Source organism: Podarcis liolepis (genome assembly GCF_965112155.1).
Source record: "Podarcis liolepis genome assembly, chromosome: 4".
In the NCBI taxonomy this organism is placed as follows: Eukaryota; Metazoa; Chordata; class Lepidosauria; order Squamata; family Lacertidae; genus Podarcis; species Podarcis liolepis.
Window position 1 is genome coordinate 41,540,941 of NC_139558.1, and position 20,183 is coordinate 41,561,123.

Sequence of the window (20,183 nt, forward strand, 5' to 3'; positions counted from 1 at the left end):
CTGCTTTCCTGCCATCTTGTCTATTCCATTTACTAATTATATACACTCAAGATAAGGAAGATAAGAAATTTTTGGCATTCCACTTTTGCAAGTTCTGCTTTTAGAAGGAGATTGGGACTTAAATAATTCACTTCGTTTTCTTTCCATTCTATTCCAAAATTTCAAAATTTAGTTAGAACACATATTTTTGAGAATAATTCATATATAGTCTGGCCAAAATCCTATACCCACTAAAAAAACACAGTTTTCCTGGCACATTCACCATGTACCTCATCCTACATGGGGACCACCAGGAGGGCCTCATCTGCTGATTTTAAAGCATGGACAGGTTAATATTGGAGATAGCTTGTGAGGGAGTATTCTTGCAAATAGCTTTTCAAAGGGCAGCAGTGTGTTCACTATCAATTACTTCACTTCTGTAATTTGCACCATCATTACAGCGGGGAATACACTACTGCATTACTAAGATCTGATCTTTACTTAATCTACATATGTCTTGGGATGCTGGTAGATAGTTCCTCCCATTTTATTTCCTGACTTTGAGTGAGGAGCATGGGATACTTTTGAAAAGGTATTCTGCTGAGGTATTTCTGCCCAGCAGGATGGGAAACGTTGTACTTTTCTCCAGAACTGTTTGGGGTCTTTCAGCAGCCAAGGGGACACAACAGCTAAATTAATAACTTTGATGATTCATATATTTCAGTTTGTAGTGTTGCTGACTTAAAAAAAATAATGCATATGAGATCTGGGTACTTCATAAATGACAAAGTTACTCATTAAGCAAAAACATGTAAAAAAACAATTTCTCATCTGAGAATTGGTTTTGTGTATGCATGCAAAAATTGAAGAGCTTTAAAAAATGTATTCAAGATTTGTCTCACAGGATCATAAATGTGGAGTAACAGGTGGAACAAGTCTCATAGTTAAAATATTTCTATGTATCGTGTCCCGACCTGTTTGTCGGGCTATTCTCTGTTAAAGTTACTCATGGATGGAGCCTTTGGACTTGCTCCTTCCTGTGAAAGAGGGATTTTTAACAAATGTAGTGTACAGTGGTACCTTGGTTTACAAACTTAATCCGTTCTTAAACCAAAGTGTTCTTAAACCAAGGTGTTCTTAAACCAAGGTGTGCTTTCCCATAGAAAGTAATGGAAAACGGATTAATCCGTCCCAGATGATGAAAAACAACCCCTAAAACAGCAATTTAACATGAATTTTTTACTATCGTAACGAGGCCATTGATCCGTAAAACCAAAGCATTAGATCAGGCTGCAATCTACTATCCAGTATAAAAACTCTTACTGCAGCGGTGGCACCAGCATCCTGCCCATGCCGTCCTGCGCCTCCCATGGTGACTCTCCACCCATCTCCAGGGTCAGTCAGGCTTCCGCTCCCTGATCTCTCTCTCCGTCGGGCTGCGATGGAGGCAGGAGGGACCCAGAAGCAGAGAGCGAAGCAGCCGCTTGGAGGGCCATCCTTGCTGGCCTTGACTGCCGCTTGCCTAGCCTCACCTTGCCTCTATTCTGCTGAGAGTCTGGGATCGCTCTGCCAGTGGGAAGATGGCTATGGAAAGAGTGAGCAGGGAGCCCGGTTCTGGAAACCGGGGCGATCTGGAGGAAGCAGTAGGTGAAGTGTGGGGCATGCGGTGCACTGCTCTGGGTTGGAGGCAGCTCCCTCATTCACCACTGCTGCCGGGCTGAGCGCCACACTCGCTCCCAAGCTGGTGCTTTGTGCCCGGCGGGAGAAGGTGCACCTCTCAAGGCTGGGAGAGCAGAGCATGCTGAGGGAGCGGAGCAAGCGGAAGTGCAGCCCCAAATGGAGTACGTTCGCAATCCAAAAAATAAATAAATACGCAAACTGGAACACTCATTTCCGATTTTGAAGTGTTCGTAATCCAAAAAGTTCGTTGGCTAGGTTGTTCGTAACCTGAGGTACCACTGTAGTGTGTGCCAATGACATATCTTTTCATCCTCAACTTAAAACATGCTCTTACTAAGCCACAGGGCTCATAAATGTGCTCTGAAAAACCTATATCTTATTTCTACTGCATTTCTAGACTCCCACCCTCCATTTTAAAGAACACTCAGCCTCCAGACAGCCTATCAAGATCCTGTGGAGTAAGGGGAAATTAGTGGGGGTGGAAATAAAGAAACAACATTGAATGCAGATTGAAATATATACATTTATCGGACGCAATACCTAAGCACTGGACCCCTATGATCATAAATATTATCACCCATTCCGTTTACTTGATAGGTATTTGAGTATTTCCTTGAGTGGATGCCTCGAAAATACGAAAGAGTAAGAATATTGTTGTCTTTCCCTCCCACACAAACTTCAGTCAGCAGGAGTGGGCAGATTTGATTGGATACTGTGCCATGATGTGAAGTGGGATGAGGATGTCTACTCCACAAAGACATTTGACCTAATATGTTCTGTGACTTGTGTTCAGCCAGCACTTAGGCTGCAGTCCTATACCTATTTATATGGCTAATACTGTGCACACACTCCTGTTTACTCTGCATCCAGTGCACTCCCACCACAGGTTCAGGAAGTTGTGTACACACAACGTTAACCACAATCTACAACTATCCTGTTTCCTTTTTTTTAAAAAAAGAAATGCTTTACTTTGATGTGTTTTTCCAAACCAGCTTGGATCCAAATTGAAAAAAGAGCCACCTAGCTGTGTTTAAATCTAGTAATGCTTGTGCAGTCTAAGCCTCACTGAAATCAACGGAAGTTATTGTGAGTTGACATGTTGACATTGTGCTGTTATATAGTTAAATGTTTGTATCTATAAAAATGCAATTAGCCTTAGGTTAAGGCTGAGTGTGTTTTTCTTTTAAAAGCAAACCCAGCCAAATCACCAGCTAGTAGTGGTAACTAACAACAACAACAAGAACAACAACAACAACAACAGAGAAGCTATTTCTTATCCAAAAGCTGCTTCTAGTGTGTACATTGGTTTCCATTTCCTACCACCCTACACCAAAATGTATCTAAAGAACATATACGTAATATCCACTTTATATTTGGTGTGTTCTTAGAAGTTAGACAGGAAGGAGCTACTTGGCCAAATACAAAAATGAAACAGGAAAATTGAGGAGGATGCCTTAACAATGTTTTTCCCAAAACAAGAGTTTCTTTCTCTTCCTTTCACTCCCTTGGGCTTGGGCTGGTAATAGAGCAAGTTCAGCTGAATCTCTCCTAATTACAGTTTCTGGTTGCATGTTAGCCTCTTGTTTATCTCAGGAAGATAAATTCACAAGCCTGCATTCTAAGATCATGTTAAATTCTAGACATTTACAGTGTGCATTTTCCTAGGATGTTAAGTGGTTCAGTGTAGTCAGATACCAGTATGAACATTTATTGGGGGTTGGGAGACTATAGGATGGATGGCCTGTGGTCCTCTAGAAATTATTGGATTCCCAACTCCCATCAGCCAATGGATAGGGATAGTGGGAGTTGGGGTCTTAACGACCTCTGGAGGGCCACAGGATATTCGCCACTCTTGTTGTGGATGCAGTGTAATTTCAGGCTGTGGTGGTGAAAGTTGCCTAGTGAGCTGATGCTTCAAATGCTTTTCTTTTTTTTGAGCTGCTCTCACTTTCTCTTATCAGTGATATTTCATTTGTTTACATTTATTAATTATCTAGTCCTCTAGGTGGTGCACAACACAAATCAAACAATGAAATGCAGTATCACATCAGAAAGAATAACATTGGCACAAAAATATAAATACATTAAAAAGGACTACAGTAATCCCTTAGGTGTCAAAATAAAATGCTCAAATGCTGTCAGAGTGGAAATATTTTACCACTTGAAACCGATGTGTCTGAAATATTTTCTAGTAGAAAATACCATGTGATGTGTATCATGGTATTATCACACCACATTAATCTCCAGCAACAATCTGAAATGTATGCTGTTCTCAGCAGAGGATTCGACTAATGCTCTTATATTGTTTTTAGAAGGTCCTGAGGGTTGATAGAAAGATTTTTTCAGAGCATATCTGTGATCTAGTTATTTCTCATGCCAGCCCAGCACTTCCATTCTGATGTTGTACATTCCTGATCAATCTCCCCATCCCCCCACCCCAAGTGTCTCTAGCTCTAGAGCAGGGGCTGTCAACCTGGTCCCTACCACCCACTACTGGGCGTTTCAGGATTCTAGATGGGCGGTAGGGGGTTCTACGGCACAAGCTGAATCCTCCTTCCATTGAGCACTGGTGGGCGGTAAGGAAATTTTACCATCAAGAAAGATGCATTAGTGAGTGGTAGGTATAAAAAGGTTGACTACCCCTGCTCTAGAGGGAAAGGGAAGGGTTCCGGATTGGACTCACCAGAGTGGCCTAGCAGAGAAAGGGAGTCCTCCAAGGCTAGTGTTTATAGGCAGTAATAGCCCATCAGTTTCTGTTGACCTGCCACTCAAGTAGTTTTGTAGATGTAAAGCTGACAATATTTTCAAAGTTTAATTTAGACAAGGTTGTAGCTGAAGCAGGGTTAGTGAGATGAAAAAGAATGGCTCACAAGAGCCCGGCAACACATACTGTTTTCTGTTTGGGACCTTAAAGCAGTCAACCCACTTGGAATTGTCAAGTTAATAATTTGATTGATGCACAGAATTGGAACCTTGTGTTTTGGGACAAAGCACTTTGGACTGTTTATCGCAGGAGTGTTTACACTGGCAGTTGTAAAACTTAAAGAAAAAGACCTCTAGCTTTTTCTCTCTCTTCAAAGTAGTTGTTTTTAAGAATGCTTTAACTTGCTTACCAAATCCCAAGTACATTTGTTAATGAAGTACTCTGCTACTTGTGACAGGATTAATACATGCTTTAAAAAAAATACTGCAGAAGCCAAAAACATTTTGGATGTGAACAAATTCACTCTGTCATTTGTTTCCTAGCAAGTGAAAAACAGGACAACAGCAACAGGCGTCAAAGCTTTTACAAGTTTATTCTCCATAGCAGTCCACAAATTCCACGATGAAACTAGTTATGACACACATGAAAATGTTTTAGTTCAGTTTCTGTGCTCAGGAAGGGTAACAGTTAAAAATAAAGCACAATACCCAATTAGAGTAAAATTGGCCATGTGTTTTTGTATTTGTGTTGATTGCCAACTCAAACAGGAAACATTTTACTGCATTTCTGAAAGTATTTATCAGATGTTGGCCTTTTAGAGTAGAGATCATACACCATTTTTATTTTATAAAAATACAAGCATTTATCCTGTTCTGTGATTATATCTTTTCACCACAGCTGTTGCTGCTCTGTTGCTCTTAACAAGGTTAGAAGTCTTTATGGCAAAGTGATGATATAGCAAAAATTCTGTTGGAGGTGATAACTTTGTAAGTCATGAAACTGTATAATAAAAATTAGAGTGAGTTTTTAGGTTGTCTTGTATAATTGATGAAAAACTATTATTAAAAGACACTGAGAATGATAATGTCAGGAAACGGTTGCTTTTGCTCCTCTCACCTACGTGATTATCCAGTCTGATCTGGCTAGGATTGGCAGGATTCATCAGCTTTTACTCTGATGAATTTTGAATGGTGGAATCTTGAAGAATCTAAGGAGGAGCTGTTCCCCTTTATGGTGCTGCTAGTTGTGCACTTGACAGAACAGAGGTTGCCCTGCCCGCATCAAGACAGACAAAAATAAAGTGCATGCACAAACACACTTTGCTTTTCCAAGGGATCAGGGTAAAAGTGATGTCCAGTAGAATTAATCTGAGCTTTGAAAAGTGCATAGATCTGGAAAAGGAAGTGGGAGGGAGTGTCAACTCTTCTAACAGTAGAAAAAAGTAACCACCCCATAACACCTCATGACCAAGGGGATAGTTAGTGGAGCGAGTGGCGTAGAGGCTTTGTAGGTGCCAATCAAAGACCTGAAGGTCACCATTGTGCCCACATGCACCATGTTGGCAATCCCTGCTTTAGAAGATGATGGGTTGTTTCCAAAGGTTCCCTTCCTTCAAGAGGAGTCCTTTTGACAGCATCCCATGTTATTTTTTGCTGCGTTTGCAGTACCAAAGTTATCTCTCCGTGGTGGAAGCCTGGATAGTGTGTATGGAGGTTTGTCCTGGGCTGCCCAGATGACAATACCCCCCCCCCCTTTCAGCCTCACTGATGCTGTCCAAAGGAAATCAGAGAAATACATTTAGCACCAGCTTGGCCGCAGGAGTTGCCGAAAGGAAGCATACAAGGCACCATCCAACTGTCTTAGGGACTCCACTCTGGATTTGGGCAGGGTTTGCTCCTTAGCATTTTCTCTTACCAGAAATGCCCCACAAGGTAAAAGGTATGGGTTGTACCTCAGGGTTTACTCCTGAAGCTTTTCTCACTAATGAGTGTAGCTAAAAGGCAGTGGCATCAGAGTTTTACTTTTCCTAGATGAGCTACCTTCCCAGGCTGATGAGCCCCATCTGTCCCTCATTTCCCTCAACAGCACATGCAGAAACCTCTTTCTTGACCATTGGACCCACTATTTTGACAGCCAAAGGGCTCCTAATACTGGGGGACAGTAATTTTTTGAAATCATCTAATGAAACATTTTTTTTCTACTCTTGAGGAAACATTTTCTTCCTGACTATATTGAGTGAGAGGGAAATTTCTGTAGCTCAACACCTGTTTTTCTTCCTTAAAAAAGAAGAAACTTTTCTACATGCTTCCAACTGGTTATATACAATATTCAGGTTTTCCACACAAGGATTACTGTTCCCCCTAACGATGGGCAAAAGAGCTGAGTTGTATGAAGATAGATTATGTGTAGCACAGTCTCTAGTCGGGGAAGATATATTTGTAATGGGTGAATGGGAGGATATGGGGAAACTGCCTCTGCAATGGAATGTTAGCCTTTTGGGGTGTCAAATATAGGTCAGATGCCTGAGTTTATCTCTTTGCAAACACAATTCCAGCTTTTCTTCAGTAGCTTGCATCTTTACAGTTTCATCTGCAACCAATTTTTACATTGAAAGCATTAAGTGTTTTAATTATTTGAACTCTGTCTCTCACCACCCTTCGCCCCTTTCCCTCCTTTCAGATTACAGAATTGTGTGGTGCTAAACGTGTTGGCTATTTTGGGCGTGCTCAGTTTTATGCTGCTCTGAAGCTAATCGCTGCTGCGCAGTCTGGCCTCCCAGTACGGATCGAAAGCATTCAGAATGGTAACTGTTTTCAAACCCTAATTGTCTTCCTTGGTGTTTATTCCAAAACCCCATTTGAGATGGTAACTATAAATTACAAAATGTTTAAATTCAGTGAATGTGTAGGATGTATTGTATAATGAATGGGAAAATGCTACATGATTTTAAAGCTATACTTAACCACTGTTAAGTGTTATGCTCAGATATCTAGACTATGCTTAAATATGGACTATTATCCCAGCTGTAAAGCCATGCTTTGAAAATGATTGCAAACAATAGTTTTCATTAATCTTGGTGAGAATTATACCTGCACTAGACAGATTAACTTCATGATTAACAGTGCAGCCCTATGTATATTTACTCACACTTACTAGGGAGAATCCTTTTGATGGAAACAAGGGTTGTAGTACTCCACAAACCAGTCACTAGGCAAACGTGATATCCTCCGTTAAGTTGCTAAATGCAAAAACGTCCACTCTTTTGCACTTTTCTACTCACTGAATCTCCATGTATACCAAATTTCATTTTTATATATCATGTACAAGTACCCCATTAGAAATTCTTATATTGTGCGATACGTTTCCTGGTCAATCAGTGAGGCTATAGATTGTGTTTTGTTGGGTGTAAGAATGAGTATACTTTTGGATAGGAATTCTATTCTCTTTTAACACTGCTAAGTGTTAAATTGACTTTTGTGGTGGGGAGCTTTGTTTCAATATGCATAGTTCCATGGAATTTTATTTTGTCTTTATTTCTGATATTTATTTAAGAATTGCCCTTGCCTCGATTTATGGCACTGAAAACTGATAGTGAAGTAAGGTACAGTCATCCAGCAGAAGCGCATGGAACTAAATTTCAGATTCCACATGCAACACTTGAAAAAAATTGCTTCAGAAGATTGGATGGAGGAGAAAAGCAGGTAAAGGCCCTTTGCAAAGTAGAAATTTTGGTGCACAACTAACTATAAGGCACTAGATTATTTTTATTTTCTATGCACACTGACTGTTGATATTTCTCATTAAAGTACACTATTATTTATCAGCATGATTATTTGGCTTTTACAATTGATTGCTGCCTCTTTGAACTGCAGATAGTCTTTAATGGTCCAGATGTGTTTATTGAGACGAAAAAGTGAAATTGCTCAGCCATTAGAATGGAAAACAATTTATTCTATGGAACATCAATGCTACAGACTTTTCTTCCAGGTCCAATGTATGTATTTTGCCAATTGCTTATAAGGCCAGTGGAATACAGTGACACAAAAGCAGTAGCCACCTAGCAAATTTGCCATCAAAAGTTACTACTTGCCCTGTATTCCGCTCCCCCCCTTTTATATCTTACTCATATGAGAGCTAAGGGAAGTCAGAACAGAGCACTTGATCCCTTTTCTGCCAGCTCCTTTAATGGATAAAAAGCAGGCTGGTTTTTTAAAAAAATATATAAAGTAGGCTAGCTGTATCAACCCTTTTCCATGCTGAGGTCTTTCAACACATTAATTTTGCTAATGGTCATCCCTGTGCTTTCTTGAACTATGAATTGGGCAAGGGTGAATATGTGATGTGCCAATTTCAGACAGACAAGAAAGAAGACTTTGAAATCATCAAAATTTAGATTTTGAATTTTAAACAAGTACTTTAGAAAGTCTCCTATGTGGTATTTGTTAATTTATTTCATATGATAACAAAAACCAAACAGGAGACTGTCCAATGCACTCAAATTTCAAAGTAAAAAATCTAATGATTTCAACATTTTATCTCTGCTTGAAACTGACATTCTTTGATAGCCAGTAGTTTTTCACTTGATCGATAGGCCCTATTGGCTATCAAGTCATATCAGGTAATGAATACTGTTCCGTGTCAAGTACAGTCAGATAAGATCATACTGTCGTAAGTCATCTGTCAAATATCAGATCATGAAATCATGTATCAATGAATCTCAGATATTGACACGAAATTTTGAGTGTTCAGCAATATTTAATATCAAAAATTGCAGAGGAGGATTTATGTAGGCATATTTATTTATTTTTACAATTTAATATTCTACTGTGGTTAGATGAAATCACTTTGACTATGGAACAGCCAGCATTCAAAGTCCTTATTCTTTTCTAAAAAATTATTTTGAAGCAAGAAGCAAAGTCTCCCCCTATGTCTCCCATTGATTCACCTCCTGCTTCTCCATCAACCTACCAGAGGACTCCCTTGAGTTATGGGTATGGTGTCCTGAGAAGTGGGCTTGAGCAGCAGCATGGAGGTAAGATGAGGTCTGCTTTGGAGTAATCAAATCATAAAGCACAGAAGCAGCCCAACAATTTCATAAATTAATTACATCCCTTTTAAAAGAAACTGCCTTGATTTGTGTGCTTTCTCATTATTCAGTCTTGTCTTCCTCTTCCTGAGAATCAGTTTAAATTAGAACAAGCATCTGTTTACAGATTTATATTCTCAACCCTTTTCAATGTTGGGGGTTGTTGTAGCCATAGATTTTGTTGAACAACAGCAGTACTTTACTGAGTTTATTCAAAAGTTAAATAATGAATGTCCTGATGGCAACACATGGGCAACTTTGGGTGAATCTGTTAAGATAAATATAGGGTACGGTACACTATGTGAACATCCAAATGAATATGGGATTTATACTTAGCTAAATACAGGTAAGGAGGAGGGATTGGGAGGAAGGATGTGCCAGTTTCTTTATATACTTTAGTAAATCGACCCATTTTAAAGTTATGGTGGATAGAATTGTGAACAACTTCAACATTGAGTGCAGTCTTCCGGGTGTAGTAATGGCCTTCCAGTGGAATGAGGATTTTTTAATAAAAAGAAGAAGAAATAGAAGTGCAGAGGCACATCACACACACCTCGTAACGTGGCCTCAGCCGGCTGGCACAGCATTAGATGTGGCACTTGCTCTGTCATGGATTCTGCATACATGCACAGCAGTTGTTCTGCCTATTTTTGTTGGTGTCTTGATAAAGCTTGGTTGAATTCAAGCTAGGATCCAGATAAGTGGCTGGAAGGTGGATCCAGATCCTGAAGAATGGGCAGCAGGTAACACCCCTACAGTCCCCTCCCCAGCAGCATCTCAGCCACTGGAAAACCTTTACTGGTTTGTGGGGTGGAGAGGAAAGCAGAAATTGCTGAAAATCAGGCAGAGTCCCCTTACATGAGCAGAGCTTCTATTCTTTTCAATGCCCCATTCCTCTTGAAGGGCCCATTCCATTCAAGAGGGTTCCAGTTTTAAGTGATTTAATGAACTACAGTTCCGTTTAAATTCTAGGTCTCATTCTTTACTTGCACAAGACGTAACAGACTGTTGAATGTTCAGAATCAATATTTGGATGCAAGCTTTAGTGGTTTCAGTGAAAGATGCCTCCAAATTGGTGTGTAGTTCTCCCTAGTTGGCAAATACCAGTGTTTACTCTTGGCTAACACTGAATTTAGTTGTTTTGAATCAAACTCTTATGCTGCCATCAATGAATCCTTGTTCATTTATGTTTTGCTTGATGTTAGCATGTCTCATGAAAGAGCACTTGCTTCCTTCTCTGCAATAGGATACTTAGGCAAAAAGTCAGATGTTATGCTTTTAGTGTGGATTAAAAAAAATCACCTTTCAACACAGTAAGTGAGTATTTGGTCAATAGTCAACAGCATGAGCAGTAGCATTTTTAGAATCAGGCTTTAACATAAGTGAAGGATTTGGGTAATAAAGAGACCTTTCATAGGAGGTGTGATTGTGTTTTTATTTTATTTTTTTGAGACTGAAGGATGATATATGTTTTGTCATCTTTGATTTTGCACAACATTAGCAAGTATTCAGTTTTTATTTTCCCCTTAATTTTCCATAGGTTCATATGAAGTTAGACATACTGCTGTCCAACAAGATGGACTAACTGCAGGGAATTATGGGTCTAAATCAGTTCCACCACATTCATCTCTCATTCGGGTAATGAACTACTCAGGATGTAAGATGTTTAAAATGAAAACAGCAATGTTGCCTGAAATAATTATTGAGAATCAACATGATTTTATGATCAATAATGTTTGAAATAATCTTGAGTGTAGCCACAAACAGATCTACCCTATAGCTCAAACTGTGGCATTCACTAGAAAATTACCACAGGTTAATATGGATGTATGACAGTAGTTTGTTTTGCAATCTTGTTAGCTGCCTTTCTCAGGGCACATGCAGCATATGATAAAATCAGTCAAATGGATACACAATATTATAATATAATGGACAGCTTCTGGGCGCCATTTTTTCCCCTGTGGGAAAAGAATAATTTGACTCCTAGAAAGCATTTAAAGTAGAGAAGGGGCTCGGTTGAAACAAACTCACAATGAAATGTGTGAACTCTAGATTCTGTTTTTTATGTGTGATTCCAATGGATCAAAGGTAAAGTGAGGACTTCTTACTAATGAAATGCAGCATGAGCAGTTATATGGATTGAGTTTCATGTCATTGTATTGATGGGACTAGAATTTAATGAGTTTGAAGAAGTCTGATTTCAATAACCATACTTACGATTAATCACAGTTTCTTGGGTTTAGGGCAAGCTGTTCCTAATAAAAAATGGAAGCAAAAGCTTCCAATCTCCTTATGGTTGTGCTGAATGAAGAGGGCAGAACTGCATGAATCCAAGGCACAACTAGGCTAATTCTCATAATGCTGAAACGTTGTTTGGTGTTACATTCGAGTCAGTCCAGTGTTTATATTCATACAGATTTAGTTTGATGTATGTAAAATTTCCTATAGTCCTATGAATAAAGGCATTTATTGTAAACCCAACAGGACTATTATTGAAATCAGGCCTTCCCCATCAATTTCTTTTAAAAAGAACTACACAGTAAGAACAAAGCAACTTCAATACTTTGAAAGTTCAGACATCTCAGCATTTTCTCTACCTTTCAAAATGATGCTTTGCCCTCCCCCCCCCCTGAAGTCTCTTTCAGTAGAGAGAGAACCACAGGACGGCAGTAGTAATTACTCAGATGACCCCTGGAGAATAACTGAGGAGCAACGAGAATATTACACCAATCAGTTCAAGTCCCTACAACCTGACCTGACCTCTTTCATTTCAGGTAATGTTCATTGTATTCACAGCAAGGAAGGCTAGAGTAAAAGGACAAGGAACTGACACAGGCGAAGTGCAAGCCTCTTGGATTTTTTAATAAGTGTTTTGGGTGTTTTGTATGTATGGATATGGGCACAGGCTCTTATTTCCTTTTTTTAATGTCACAAGTGAGTTACTGTGTTCTTGTTTGTTTGTAAAAACATATCTCAATAATATATTGTGCATGATCCAGACAAAGTTAAACGCTTTAAAATTCCACTGCGTTCAGTAGAAGAGATTCAATCATAGGTGAAGAATGTTTTCACATGAGATATGTTATGGTACAATTGCCATTTGGTTTTTTACTCCTTGTATGTTTTTATTTAATAAGAGTTTAAAATTATTCACTATTAACTTGCATTTTAATTATGTCTTATAAATGTAGTTGTGATTCAAAAAATACTCAGTTGGGACTTTACACATCACATTAAACTTGTAATTTCTTCAGGGAGTTTATTTCCTTGCATGAAAACAGTAATATAGTGACCATGCATCTCTAGGCCATTTCCAAAGCTGTCTCTGAAGTAGACAATTACCGTATTTTTCGCTCTATAAGACGCACCAGACCACAAGACGCACCTAGTTTTTGGAGGAGGAAAACAAGAAAAAAAATATTCTGAATCTCAGAAGCCAGAACAGCAAGAGGGATCGCTGCGCAGTGAAAGCAGCAATCCCTCTTGCTGTTCTGGCTTCTGGGATAGCTGCGCAGCCTGCATTCGCTCCATAAGACGCACACAGATTTCCCTTTACCTTTTAGGAGGGAAAAAGTGAGTCTTATAGAGCAAAAAATACGGTATGTCTTGTCTTCTTTTTTCTGGCAAGAAAAACAGGTTGCAACTTGAGGGATGAGCAAGCAGTAACAGCAATCTCTCTCTCTCTCTCTCTCTCTCTCTCTCTCTCTCTCTCTCTCTCTTTCTCTCTCTCTGTGTGTGTCTGTGTCCCTGTCTGTGTCCTGTCCTCCCCTCCTTGCATGTGTTTCATACATTGCATTTTCATTCCAACAAACCACCCTTGAGGAGTCTCCCTTTCCACCCCTACTTCACACACCTGATTTTATTGAATATTTCCTGTTTTTTAAAAAAAATCAGTTTGTTGTGATGCTGGAACTAGGAAATTGGGGTTTGAGCACTCCCGATTCTGAGCAATTTAGTTCAATTTAGAACGAAAAAATCAGCTGAATAAGAAGCTGAGCTTTTTGTGCTGTGCTATTAATTTTAAAGATTAGTCCCATTCCAAGAGATTTTCTTTAGGCATGTTGTTGCATTTCTGGAATATTCCAGAAGATTTGAAAGTGTATTATGCCTCTCACCCTTGGCCAGAATTTAAACTTAACAGGATTTTACAAACTCAAAAAAGCAACCCCAGTCACACATGCAGATGAGATTTCTCCTGTTGGCTTTATCTCATACATGGAGTAGTCTGTGCCTATAAAAGAAATTAACCCCTTCCTCTATGTCCAGTTCCTCCAACAACATCTTCATGTCTTCTGATTAGAATAGTGATATTGGAGCAAAATATTTCAAACAAACATGTCTAGTGTTAAATAGCATTGCATAGTAAAGAATACTCTTGAGTAATTTCTTTATATTGAAATGCTTTGGAAAATGTGTTGTTCAGTAGCTTATTATTTCACTGTTTGACAAGCCATTTCTGTTGACAGGCTCTGTGGCTAAGAACTTCTTCACAAAATCTAAGCTGCCAATCCCTGAGCTTTCGCACATATGGTAAGTACTGTTTTGTAATTCAGATTAATTTTATTGTGTGTAAGAGAAACTACTGTGGCTGAAAGTTCTTCATACTTCTTAGAATTTATCTCTAAAGAAATCACAGTAATTGCTCCCATCAAAATCACTTTGAGGTCCAGGCACAGCAGGGTGTATGTTGATCTTTATTTTATGCTTGTTATCTTTGTAGAGATACTGTCCCTTCTCAGCAGGACTAGAGAGATTTGAACAGCAATGCACACTAGAAGAATATCTTAAAGAACATAATTAGCACAATAATTCAACAGATATTTTTGTGAAATGGATTCAGATAAACATACATTCAGAATAGTTAAGATAACATCATAAGCTTCAGTTCTAGCTGTGCTTATCAGTTGAAACCTATTTAATACCTAACTTATTTAAAAAGTACTGCTGCATAATTCATCAACACTTTACTAATGAGGCCTTACCCTGTGTTTTTTTTTAAAGAAATCTATCTAGCTGACATTGCATATGGCCCACTGCAACTTCAGTTTTATATGAATCCTATTAAATTTCTAAACTTGTAAGGAGGAGCATTGCCATATATAGATATAGATATAGATATAGATATAGATATAGATATAGATATAGATATAGATATAGATATAGATAGACATTAAAATATTCAGAAAAGGAATGTATTAAAGAAAAATTACAATGGTTTAATGAGATAAATTTTAAAAAAACACATCTTAAATGTCAAAATAAAACAAATCCATAACTCAAAAGCAGCGTTCCCCACAATTATATATATTGTGCATGCAAACAAAGATTTTTATTTCAATAATGCACTCAGCTATCTTATTCACAGGGAGCTAAGTGATGTAGACTGTGATGGAGCACTGACATTACCAGAGTTTTGTGCCGCCTTTCACCTTGTTGTTGCTCGGAAAAATGGTTATCTTTTGCCGGACACCTTGCCAGAGACTCTGCTGCCTGACTGTTTTCAAGCAGGTGAAGCTTTAGTATTTGTGGGTTGTTGTTTTTAAAAAAATCTGTTGATTAAAATGGCATTTTAACCAATGTCTATTTTGAGGTACAATTCTGGGAAAAGATGGGCTCTAAATTGCATCTAAATGACAGAGCTGAAGGAACCAGCTTAGCAGAATTAACACCAGCATAAAAGATGTGCTTGGCTTGACTAATACATTGATGATATGCATTGCTGATTGTGCACTAAACCATGGTTTAGTGCTATGTGTGTGTGTGAACATAGCACTCATCTCATTCCTCCTCTTACACTACAAGGAGGATATCTTCACCAGAATTAATTTCTTCTTTCTTTTTTAAAATAAGATTTTATTAAAACTTTTTCATAATGTAATAAGAGAAAATAAACTATTCTAAACACAAACAAAACCAAAGACAGAGAAGAGAAAACACAGAGTCCTCTCTTGAAGGTAGCTCTTAACCCTTGTCTCACACAGAAAGTGGTGGACCCTCCCAGCTCTCACCCTGGGAAGTCTTCCCTTCCCTGCCTCTCACTCAGAGTCCTTAACACAAACTATCCACCACCTTCACATGTGTGTAACCCTTGGACTCCAGTAATGGCCCAGAGCAGCAGATACTAATGGAAAACTAAAGGGGGGGGGGAGAGAGAAGAAAGTTATTTTCAGTTTCCAAGATTTCTGGCATTACATGCAAACCAGATTTCCCAGTCAATTTCAAAACTAATCAGTGAGTTATAAAATGGCATTGTTTAAACATCCAGAGTTTGTTCTAAGAACACAGTCCTTTATTTGCACATAACAACAAACCAGGAACCCTAGAATATGAAAAATAAAAAAATTCCTTCCAGTAGCACCTTAAAGACCAACTAAGTTAGTTCTTTAAGACCAACTAAGTTAGTTCTTATACCAACATCTACTTCTTAATATACTACATCTTAATACCAAGAACTAACTTAGTTGGTCTTTAAGGTGCTACTGGAAGGAATTTTTTTATTTTGACTATGGCAGACCAACACGGCTACCTATCTGTACCTAGAATATGAAACTAACTTTAGTGGAGTTGTCCACCCAGCAGCCCATAGTGGGGTGAAGAAATCTGTGGCCCTCCAGAAGTTGTTGGACTCCAACTCCCATCAGCCCCAGCAAGTGTGACCAGTGGTTGGGGTATTAGGAGTTGGAGCTCAGAAACATCCATAGGGCCACAGGTCCCCCAGTGCCCCCAAATAAAAATCAATAGTTTTTCCTCCATAAAAATGGCATGTCCATAGCCCTGGAATAGAATAAAAGAGCATTTTAAAGTAAAAAGTACTTGTAAAATAATAGCACACAATATATTAAAGAAGAACGTTAATACAGTGGTGCAGTTCACAGAAAATGTTCACAGTTCACATAAAAGTTAATGCAATGACTTATTTGCTTTTCTATCTTTTTTCCATTTAGCTCCTCTTCAGCCTAAAAGTGATCGTGTCTTGAATTCTTATTCAGAATCATTGGCAGCAAGTCAACAAACGAGGGACTTCAGTAGGACTGAAGTAAGAAAAACTCACCTGCTGGTGTGTTTTTTAAAAACGCACCTCTGTTTTGCTTGTCACTTCTTTTAAATTTAATTTAACTTAAATTTTTAAAACAAACAGTTGAGAGAGAGAGAGAAACTTTGTATCCTGTATGAGACTGATTTAACCGTTTGATAACACTGGTCAACAACAAATTTGTTGTCTGCGTTTTTTCAGCTGATTTAGGATGAATCTGATGCGCTGAATCCAAAAATCACATTGGTTTTGCTCAATCAGGTCAAGTTTTTGAGCTATGGCCACATGTCTTTTTTATGTTTTTGTTCACATGTACGCTTGTGTGGAGCATTTTAGAAGAAGTTGGTGGGGGTAAAATGCCTTGTCAAATAATTGTTTTGATTGGAAATGATTATTTTAATGACAAGAAGTATTCAGGTCCGATAGTTCTGGGTGATTATGTTGAAAAGGGATCAGTTTGAAGTCATAAAACCTCGAAATCTTCCATAAATTGGTCCAGCAAAGCATAAAGTTGGGGGATCAAAACTAAGTTAATGGGGCAGCCGCCCCACGAAGTATCCTGATCTTCAATCAGCACGTTGTCCTGTAGGTCATTGTGATGAAATTCCAGTGCCTATCTTCGGAGAACTTCCTGACATTAGTGACAAAGATGCCTCCAGTGTTGAAGGACATGAAGAAGAAGAAGTGGTTCTTGAAGATGATGCTCCACATCCATTTTCCCAAAAGGAGTTGAATGATCTAGTTCGCGACCTCAGCTTGTCAAAGGACTCTGCCGAACTGTTGGCATCCAGATTGAAGGAAAAAAACCTCCTCTCTGACAGTGCTCGCATCAGCTTCTTGCGCAACAGGCATCAAGAGTACCTCCATTTTTTCTCGGAAGCGAAGGACTTGGTGTACTGTGCAGATATTGCACAGCTTCTGCTCAAGCTTGGAGTGCCACAGTACGAACCCAAAGATTGGAGACTGTTCATTGACAGCAGCAAGCAATCACTGCAATGTGTTCTGCTACACAACGGCAACCAGTTTGCCTCTATACCCCTGGCTCACTCGAGTACACTGAAGGAGATCTATGAAGCGGTGAAGTATGTGCTGGAGAAAATTGGTTATGATCAGCATAAGTGGTTTATTTGTGTTGACCTAAAGATGGTGAACTTTTTGTTGGGACAACAGTCTGGCTTCACCAAGTACCCATGTTTTCTGTGCATGTGGAATAGTAGGGACTGTGCTCAGCATTACATGAAGAAGGACTGGCCTGTGCGGGAGGAATTGGTGCCTTGCAAAGAAAGGAACGTCATCAACGATCCTCTGGTGGACAGAGACAGAATACTCTTCCCACCGCTGCACATCAAGCTCGGTTTAATCAAGCAGTTCACCAAGGCTCTGGACAAGGATGGTGACTGCTTCATTTACTTGTGCCAGGCTTTTCCAGGATTGACCATGGAGAAGTTGAAAGCTGGCATCTTTGACGGTCCTCAGATCTGTCAGCTCATCAGAGATCCAGAGTTCGGAAACTCAATGAAGGAAGTGGAACTGGAAGCGTGGAAGGCATTTGTTCTGGTAGTGAAGAACTTTCTTGGCAACAATAAGGCCAGAAACTACGCAGAACTTGTCAACAACATGCTGACTGCTTTCAGAAACCTGGGCTGCAACATGAGCGTCAAGATGCACTACCTATTTTCACATATGGACTGGTTTCCTGAGAACCTGGGTTCAATGAGTGACAAGCAGGGGGAGAGATTCCATCAGGACATGAAAGAGATGGAGACCAGGTATCAGGGTCGCTGGGACGCAGTCATGATGGCTGACTGCTGTTGGACTCTGAAGAGAGACCTCCGTGCTGCTGAGCATTCCAGGAGTTCCAAGAAACAGAAGTTCAAGCCCTGAAGTTTGAAAAATGGTGAAGCAACATGCAATTTACGTGTACTTACCTTTATCAATGCCCACCATTCAGTTTACAGAAAACTTGACCTGATGGAGAGAAACGGATGCCATTTCCTGATTCAGCAGTGCAAAAATACCCTAAATCAGTTGTAGAAATCTAGACAACATTCAAAAAGTAAAAAATTGTTGCCCAGTGTAATCAACACTCCATTCTTAGTTTACCTTTAGCAGGTTACTCTCTGTGCTCTTGGCTTGACCTTCCATGCATAATGGACTGTAAGTGGTTATAGAGAAATGTCTAGTGTGGGCAACCTTTGGTGCTCCGGATGTTGCTGAACTACAATTACCATCAGCCAAAGCAAGCATATTTGATGACCAGAGATGAGGGCCAAAGGTTCCCCACATCTGGGATCAGCTGTAGAATGGGTTGAGTGATAGTACAGATAACAAGGAGAAATCCAGAAAGATGAGGTCAGTGCCAGACTTTGGACAGCCAGTAGTATGGAGCTGCCAGTGAGCCCCCAATATTCGCACAGGCAATGCCCAACCTGGTTGAGCTTCAGTATGAGGGTGGAGCTTCAATTCTAGTATGAGGCCATGTTTCAATTCTTTAGACCACCTATATATGGCCTGCCCATACATAAATTTGTTCTTACTCTAGAAACAATTTCTCACTATAAGCTACAATAAATATGAGACTGGGAAACTTTTGTTGCTTTACTTCAGCAATAGATTTCTTGTTAAAAGTTTCTTTTAAAACTGAACAAGAATTATTCAATTGTCACTGCTATATAACTGTTTGGGAAAGCTTCTAGTCTTAGAATTTATACTGATGTGCTTTTCCACACTACAGAGGATGATCTATGCTTCTCTCTCTCATTTATTTTATCCCTCAATTTTAAAAATAACCAGCTTGAAACTGTTCGCGAAGATCCAAGCAACTCGGAACCATTGATTCTCTTTGAGGCAACTTCCACTGACCCAGTTGGTGACCATTTCTTTATATTTATTGCATTAGTCGCTGTGTAGAATTGCATTTATTTATTAATTAAATTTATAAACAGCCCTTCATCTAAAGATCCACTGGGTAATTTACAGCATAAAAGTACAAAATGAAAACACAAAAGATATAGCACACCAAAAACAAACGAACAAACAGAAAAAAAACAGTAACCTCCCTCAGTTCTGATTTTACTTATATACCCTTTTGTATCCTTGCTGGAAAAGTATTACTGCACGTGCATTTTAAAAAGATGGCTGTGGAATAGTAGGAGAAAGAGAGCTAACTTCATTAGATAATTTCCTGGCAAATACAATGCTGGAACTATAACCTGTTAACAAATTGCATTTGGACAATTCTCATACAATAGGACCTGTTCACATGACCCTGAAAAATGATTGAAATATGAGATGAACCAACAGGCTGATTGTGATTACAAGGCAGTCATCATGTGATTGTTGGGTTACAAGCATAAGTTTCAGGTTTTCACTGTGGACAGAACTCTTGCTGCAATGTACTGTGTTAGATGTAGTAAAAGAAGAAAACAAGACTTTGGCTGCAATATGGAACATAGTTTCTTGTAAATAAGTCACTGAACACAATGGAGCTTACTACTGAATAACTGTATGTAGAATTGCATTTTATATCACATTTGTGAAGCAATTCCTTTGCTCTTTCACTTCCTTTCAAATTCAACCCACCAGCTTGCTTTGTGACACATAGTTTAGCTTCAAAACTAGATTATATAATATAGGAAATTAAATTTGTCCTGATTGTACTCTTCTTCTAAGGTCTTCTCCTCAGGTCTCTCCAGACCTAC

The 20,183-nt window shown here is 39.1% G+C and overlaps 1 protein-coding gene across 2 annotated transcripts in view; it reads left to right on the forward strand.

Moving 5' to 3' along the window:
• The window catches only part of REPS2 (RALBP1 associated Eps domain containing 2), an 82,605-nt gene that overhangs the window by 22,127 nt on the left and 40,295 nt on the right, over window positions 1-20,183 (forward strand). For both annotated transcript variants that reach the window (XM_083501918.1, XM_083501917.1), the window contains exons 2-10: window positions 7,043-7,166; window positions 7,916-8,064; window positions 9,269-9,395; window positions 10,990-11,087; window positions 12,085-12,223; window positions 13,916-13,979; window positions 14,815-14,957; window positions 16,394-16,485; window positions 19,276-19,347. In XM_083501918.1, coding sequence (XP_083358044.1) covers window positions 7,043-7,166; window positions 7,916-8,064; window positions 9,269-9,395; window positions 10,990-11,087; window positions 12,085-12,223; window positions 13,916-13,979; window positions 14,815-14,957; window positions 16,394-16,485; window positions 19,276-19,347 — 1,008 coding nt within the window. The remainder of the gene's footprint in view (window positions 1-7,042; window positions 7,167-7,915; window positions 8,065-9,268; window positions 9,396-10,989; window positions 11,088-12,084; window positions 12,224-13,915; window positions 13,980-14,814; window positions 14,958-16,393; window positions 16,486-19,275; window positions 19,348-20,183) is intronic.